The following is a 7,198-nucleotide window of genomic DNA, read 5'->3' as shown; positions in this document are numbered from 1 at the left end:
CTTTTGGAGCGCTCTCCGGTCTGTCTCATTGTAACGAGGTGCTGGTCCTGGTTTCGTTTCCGAGCTGTTGCAGCTAAACGCTTCCTTGAACCTGCACAGGACCGGACCAAGCCTGCTGCGGCTCGTCCTGCTGCGGCTCGTCCTGCTGCGGCCCGTCCTGCTGCGGCCCGTCCTGCTGCGGCCCGCCCTGCTGCGGCTCGTCCTGCTGCGGCTCGTCCTGCTGCGGCCCGCCCTGCTGCGGCCCGTCCTGCTGCGGCTCGTCCTGCTGCGGCCCGTCCTGCTGCGGCTCGTCCTACTGCGGCCCGCCCTGCTGCGGCTCGCCCTGCTGCGGCTCGTCCTGCTGCGGCCCGTCCTGCTGCGGCTCGTCCTACTGCGGCCCGCCCTGCTGCGGCTCGTCCTGCTGCGGCCCGTCCTGCTGCGGCTTGTCCTACTGCGGCCCGCCCGTCCTGCTGCGGCTCGTCCTGCTGCGGCCCGTCCTGCTGCGGCTCGTCCTGCTGCGGCCCGTCCTACTGCGGCTCGTCCTGCTGCGGCTCGTCCTGCTGCGTTCCCGCCCTGCTGCGGCTCGTCCTGCTGCGGCCCGTCCTACTGCGGCTCGTCCTGCTGCGGCTCGTCCTGCTGCGTTCCCGCCCTGCTGCGGCTCGCCCTGCTGCGGCTCGTCCTGCTGCGGCCCGCCCGTCCTGCTGCGGCTCGTCCTACTGCGGCTCGTCCTGCTGCGGCTCGTCCTACTGCGGCTCGTCCTGCTGTGGCCCGCCCGTCCTGCTGCGGCTCGTCCTGCTGCGGCCCGTCCTGCTGCGGCTCGTCCTGCTGCGGCTCGTCCTGCTGCGTTCCCGCCCTGCTGCGTTCCCGCCCTGCTGCGGCTCGCCCTGCTGCGGCTCGTCCTGCTGCGGCCCGTCCTGCTGCGGCTCGCCCTGCTGCGGCTCGTCCTGCTGCGTTCCCGCCCTGCTGCGGCTCGCCCTGCTGCGGCTCGTCCTGCTGCGGCCCGCCCGTCCTGCTGCGGCTCGTCCTACTGCGGCTCGTCCTACTGCGGCTCGTCCTGCTGCGGCCCGCCTGTCCTGCTGCGGCTCGTCCTGCTGCGGCCCGTCCTGCTGCGGCTCGTCCTGCTGCGGCTCGTCCTGCTGCGGCCCGCCCGTCCTGCTGCGGCTCGTCCTGCTGCGGCCCGTCCTGCTGCGGCTCGTCCTGCTGCGGCCCGTCCTGCTGCGGCCCGTCCTACTGCGGCTCGTCCTGCTGCGGCTCGTCCTGCTGCGGCCCGCCTGTCCTGCTGCGGCTCGTCCTGCTGCGGCACGCCCTGCTGCGGCCCGCCCGTCCTGCTGCGGCTCGTCCTGCTGCGGCCCGTCCTGCTGCGGCTCGTCCTGCTGCGTTCCCGCCCTGCTGCGGCTCGCCCTGCTGCGGCTCGTCCTGCTGCGGCTCGTCCGGCTGCGGCCCGCCTGTCCTGCTGTGGCTCGTCCTACTGCGGCCCGTCGTGCTGCGGCCCGTCCTACTGCGGCTCGTCCTGCTGCGGCCCGTCCTGCTGCGGCTCGTCCTGCTGCGTTCCCGCCCTGCTGCGGCTCGCCCTGCTGCGGCTCGTCCTGCTGAGGCTCGTCCTACTGCGGCCCGTCGTGCTGCGGCCCGCCCTGCTGCGGCTCGCCCTGCTGCGGCTCGTCCTGCTGCGGCTCGTCCGGCTGCGGCTCGTCCGGCTGCGGCCCGCCTGTCCTGCTGCGGCTCGTCCTGCTGTGGCCCGTCCTACTGCGGCTCGTCCTGCTGCGTTCCCGCCCGTCCTGCTGCGGCCCGTCCTGCTGCGGCTCGTCCTGCTGCGGCTCGTCCTGCTGCGTCTCGTCCTGCTGCGGCCTGACCTCTCCACATTTAGTTGGACAATATCAGAATCTGATCAGTTTTAATTGTTCATATCAAACCTGATCAAACAGTTTGAGCCAAAATACCTCAGAAATATCCACCAGGAGAATCAACTCATTAACATTTAAACTCAGTTTAACACAAAGACGCAGCTTCAATGTTGTAGAACTGGACCGGTCCGGGTCATCAAGGTCATTTCTGTTAGCAGCTTTATCTTTACATGATATTATAAAGACTCATTCAAACAAACTTTATCTTGGCTCTTTCTGTTCCTCTTCTTTTCTGCCCCCTGAAGGATCAGTCCTCTAAAGAGACATTGTCTTCTTTCCCTTCGGACCGGAGTGTCGGCCCTTTGGCCCTTTAGTCCTTTGGCCCTTTAGTCCTTTGGCCCTTTAGTCCTTTGGCCCTTTGGCCCTTTAGTCCTTTGGCCCTTTAGTCCTTTGGCCCTTTAGTCCTTTGGCCCTTTGGCCCTTTAGTCCTTTGGCCCTTTGGCCCTTTAGTCCTTTGGCCCTTTAGTCCTTTGGCCCTTTGGCCCTTTAGTCCTTTAGTCCTTTGGCCCTTTGGCCCTTTAGTCCTTTGGCCCTTTAGTCCTTTGGCCCTTTAGTCCTTTAGTCCTTTGGCCCTTTAGTCCTTTGGCCCTTTAGTCCTTTGGCCCTTTGGCCCTTTAGTCCTTTGGCCCTTTAGTCCTTTAGTCCTTTGGCCCTTTAGTCCTTTGGCCCTTTAGTCCTTTGGCCCTTTAGTCCTTTGGCCCTTTAGTCCTTTGGCCCTTTGGCCCTTTAGTCCTTTGGCCCTTTAGTCCTTTGGCCCTTTAGTCCTTTGGCCCTTTGGCCCTTTAGTCCTTTGGCCCTTTAGTCCTTTGGCCCTTTAGTCCTTTGGCCCTTTAGTCCTTTAGTCCTTTGGCCCTTTAGTCCTTTGGCCCTTTAGTCCTTTGGCCCTTTGGCCCTTTAGTCCTTTGGCCCTTTAGTCCTTTGGCCCTTTAGTCCTTTGGCCCTTTGGCCCTTTAGTCCTTTGGCCCTTTAGTCCTTTGGCCCTTTAGTCCTTTGGCCCTTTAGTCCTTTGGCCCTTTAGCCCTTTGGCCCTTTAGCCCTTTGGACGTGGTTAAAGTCCCCCGCCACAATCATGGCAGCCTCCGGGTTGGAGTTCATCTGCCCGCTGATCAGGCAGTATAGCTCCTCTAGTGCTAACTTAGCATTAGCCCGCGGTGGTATGTAGACGGCCACGATCACAATGGACGAGAGTTCTCTCACCAACTTGAAGGGTCTGCATTTCACCGCCAGATATTCCAAGTCAGGAGAGCAGAATGTGCCGACAGAGTGTGTGGCTGTACACCAGGCATTGTGTACATACAGTGCCAAACCTCCGCCTCTGCTCTTACCCGAAGCTGCCGTCCGATCCGCCCGGAACAGAGCGCGCCCCGTTATCTCACCGCTGAGTCTGGGATGTTTTCATCCAGCCAGGTCTCTGTGACAACAGTCACACAGCTGTCCATCCGGCGAGAGATAATTCGGAGTCGCACCTCGTCGATTTTGTTGACGAGGGACCTGGCGTTGGCGAGGAAGAGGCTGGGGAGGGCCAGTCTGTGAGGGCCGGTCTGTGAGGGTTAGCTTGTAGCCTTGTCCTGCTGCGGCTCGTCCTGCTGCGGCCCGTCCTGCTGCGGCCCGTCCTACTGCGGCTCGTCCTGCTGCGGCTCGTCCTGCTGCGGCCCGCCTGTCCTGCTGCGGCTCGTCCTGCTGCGGCACGCCCTGCTGCGGCCCCCCGTCCTGCTGCGGCTCGTCCTGCTGCGGCCCGTCCTGCTGCGGCTCGTCCTGCTGCGTTCCCGCCCTGCTGCGGCTCGCCCTGCTGCGGCTCGTCCTGCTGCGGCTCGTCCGGCTGCTTGTAGCCTTGCACGCACGCCGGCTCTCTTGCCCCTCTTTTGTTTGCGCTGCCTCCTCCGTCGCCTTCGCAGCAGGGGGGGAATGATCATAGTCCCAGGTGTTCGAAGCAGCTCTGGAGGAATAAAGTCCAGCTTGGTGGGTGTGTGAAGTCCAAACTGTGCCCCTATGTTCCACAGTTCTGATCTGCTAGAAGTTATCAAGGCTTCCAGTGGTGTGTTGAGCGAAGACATCAATAAAAAAAGGCTAACAAAAACAAAAACACGGGAGCTCCGAGCTGCTGCGTCTACACGCGCCGCCATCTTTATCAAGTGGCCGACCTGGGGCCCATAGTGGCCCTGGGGCCCTTAGTGGCTGACCTGGGGCCCTTAGTGGCCCTGGGCCTTAGTGGCTGACCTGGGGCCCTTAGTGGCCCTGGGTCCTTAGTGGCTGACCTGGGGCCCTTAGTGGCCCTGGGGCCCTTAGTGGCTGACCTGGGTCCTTAGTGGCTGACCTGGGGCCCATAGTGGCCCTGGGGCCCTTAGTGGCTGACCTGGGGCCCTTAGTGGCCCTGGGGCCTTAGTGGCTGACCTGGGGCCCTTAGTGGCCCTGGGTCCTTAGTGGCTGACCTGGGGCCCTTAGTGGCCCTGGGGCCCTTAGTGGCTGACCTGGGGCCCTTAGTGGCCCTGGGTCCTTAGTGGCTGACCTGGGGTCCTTAGTGGCTGACCTGGGGCCCTTAGTGGCCCTGGGGCCCTTAGTGGCTGACCTGGGGCCCTTAGTGGCCCTGGGTCCTTAGTGGCTGACCTGGGGCCCAGTGGCCCTGGGGCCCTTAGTGGCTGACCTGGGCCCTTAGTGGCCCTGGGCCTTAGTGGCTGACCTGGGGCCCTTAGTGGCCCTGGGTCCTTAGTGGCTGACCTGGGGCCCTTAGTGGCCCTGGGGCCCTTAGTGGCTGACCTGGGGCCTTAGTGGCTGACCTGGGGCCCTTAGTGGCCCTGGGGCCCTTAGTGGCTGACCTGGGGCCTTAGTGGCTGACCTGGGGCCCTTAGTGGCCCTGGGGCCTTAGCGGCCGACCTGGGGCCCTTAGTGGCCGACCTGGGGCCCTTAGTGGCCCTGGGGCCCTTAGTGGCCTCCCTGGGGCCCTTAGTGGCCGACCTGGGGCCCTTAGTGGCCCTGGGGCCTTAGTGGCTGACCTGGGGCCTTAGTGGCTGACCTGGGGCCTTAGCGGCCGACCTGGGGCCCTTAGTGGCCGACCTGGGGCCCTTAGTGGCCTCCCTGGGGCCCTTAGCGGCCGACCTGGGGCCCTTAGTGGCCCTGGGGCCCTTAGTGGCCGACCTGGGGCCCTTAGTGGCCAACCTGGGGCCCTTAGTGGCCCTGGGGCCCTTAGTGGCCGACCTGGGGCCCTTAGTGGCCCTGGGGCCTTAGTGGCCGACCTGGGGCCCTTAGTGGCCCTGGGGCCTTAGTGGCCGACCTGGGGCCCTTAGTGGCCCTGGGGCCCTTAGTGGCCGACCTGGGGCCCTTAGTGGCCGACCTGGGGCCCTTAGTGGCCCTGGGCCCTTAGTGGCCGACCTGGGGCCCTTAGTGGCCCTGGGGCCCTTAGTGGCCGACCTGGGGCCCTTAGTGGCCGACCTGGGGCCCTTAGTGGCCCTGGGGCCCTTAGTGGCCGACCTGGGGCCCTTAGTGGCCCTGGGGCCCTTAGTGGCCGACCTGGGGCCCTTAGTGGCCGACCTGGGGCCCTTAGTGGCCCTGGGGCCCTTAGTGGCCCTGGGGCCTTAGTGGCCGACCTGGGGCCCTTAGTGGCCCTGGGGCCCTTAGTGGCCGACCTGGGGCCCTTAGTGGCCGACCTGGGGCCCTTAGTGGCCGACCTGGGGCCCTTAGTGGCCCTGGGGCCCTTAGTGGCCGACCTGGGGCCCTTAGTGGCCCTGGGGCCTTAGCGGCCGACCTGGGGCCCTTAGTGGCCCCGTGGCCCTTAGTGGCCGACCTGGGGCCTTAGTGGCCCCGTGGCCCTTAGTGGCCGACCTGGGGCCTTAGTGGCCCTGGGGCCCTTAGTGGCCTACCTGGGGCCCTTAGGGCCGACCTGGGGCCCTTAGTGGCCCTGGGGCCTTAGCGGCCGACCTGGGGCCCTTAGTGGCCCTGGGCCCTTAGTGGCCGACCTGGGGCCCTTAGTGGCCCTGGGGCCTTAGTGGCCGACCTGGGGCCCTTAGTGGCCCTGGGGCCCTTAGTGGCCGACCTGGGGCCCTTAGTGGCCCTGGGGCCTTAGTGGCCGACCTGGGGCCCTTAGTGGCCGACCTGGGGCCCTTAGTGGCCCTGGGGCCCTTAGTGGCCGACCTGGGGCCCTTAGTGGCCCTGGGGCCTTAGCGGCTGACCTGGGGCCTTAGTGGCCCCGTGGCCCTTAGTGGCCGACCTGGGGCCCTTAGTGGCCCTGGGGCCTTACTGGCTGACCTGGGGCCTTAGTGGCTGACCTGGGGCCCTTAGTGGCCGACCTGGGGCCCTTAGTGGCCCTGGGGCCTTAGTGGCCGACCTGGGACCCTTAGTGGCCGACCTGGGGCCCTTAGTGGCCCTGGGGCCCTTAGTGGCCGACCTGGGGTTCTTAGTGGCCCTGGGGCTTTAGTGGCCGACCTGGGGCCCTTAGTGGCCGACCTGGGGCCCTTAGTGGCCCTGGGGCCTTAGTGGCCGACCAGTGGCCCTGGGGCCCTTAGTGGCCGACCTGGGGCCCTTAGTGGCCCTGGGCCTTAGTGGCCGACCTGGGGCCCTTAGTGGCCGACCAGTGGCCCTGGGGCCCTTAGTGGCCGACCTGGGGCCCTTAGTGGCCCTGGGGCCTTAGTGGCCGACCTGGGGCCCTTAGTGGCCGACCTGGGGCCCTTAGTGGCCCTGGGCCCTTAGTGGCCGACCTGGGGCCCTTAGTGGCCCTGGGGCCTTAGTGGCCGACCTGGGGCCCTTAGTGGCCGACCTGGGGCCCTTAGTGGCCCTGGGGCCCTTAGTGGCCGACCTGGGGCCCTTAGTGGCCCTGGGGCCTTAGCGGCTGACCTGGGGCCCTTAGTGGCCCCGTGGCCCTTAGTGGCCGACCTGGGGCCTTAGTGGCCCTGGGGCCTTACTGGCTGACCTGGGGCCTTAGTGGCTGACCTGGGGCCCTTAGTGGCCGACCTGGGGCCCTTAGTGGCCGACCTGGGGCCTTTAGCAGCTGCTTAGTTTGCTCATGCCTGGGGCCGGCTCTGAACCTGCAGCAGCTCTTTGCTGACTCTGGTTTGCAGTTCAAGCTGCTGGTATCTTTGAAACATGGATCAGTTTCAAAGATAAAATCATGATACTTCTGCCTCAAACACAGACTATGTTCCACAGTCTTAGTTCTTACAGTTTCATTCATTTCCATCCTTTTTCATCTGGAGCAGAAAGCTGCAGGTGGCGCTCTACTCATCTCCAGCGGTCAGCAGACAAACTGGGCAGCCACCAGTCAGTCTCAGGGGAAACTGGGAACTTTCCTCTGTGGGTTTGGGAGTCTCCTTCAGCTCCGTCACCCTGGA

General features: G+C 65.3%; 1 protein-coding gene across 1 annotated transcript; it reads left to right on the top strand.

The window, feature by feature from the left end:
- Positions 1-206: 206 nt before the first annotated feature.
- On the top strand, positions 207-3,789 carry LOC129362017 (keratin-associated protein 4-3-like; the record flags this gene model as incomplete). The annotated part of the gene is given in 6 exon segments (XM_055033319.1): positions 207-437; positions 439-497; positions 1,123-1,197; positions 1,746-1,842; positions 3,284-3,409; positions 3,547-3,789. Coding segments are annotated over 6 exon segments (831 nt in total), but the record flags the coding sequence as incomplete, so codon positions are not given.
- Positions 3,790-7,198: the final 3,409 nt, after the last annotated feature.

The sequence above is a fragment of the Poeciliopsis prolifica genome, unplaced genomic scaffold (assembly GCF_027474105.1).
Source record: "Poeciliopsis prolifica strain line A6 unplaced genomic scaffold, Auburn_PproV2 SCAFFOLD001, whole genome shotgun sequence".
NCBI classification, from domain to species: Eukaryota; Metazoa; Chordata; class Actinopteri; order Cyprinodontiformes; family Poeciliidae; genus Poeciliopsis; species Poeciliopsis prolifica.
Note: the sequence above shows the minus strand (reverse complement) of the source record. Positions and strands in the feature narration are given on the sequence as shown.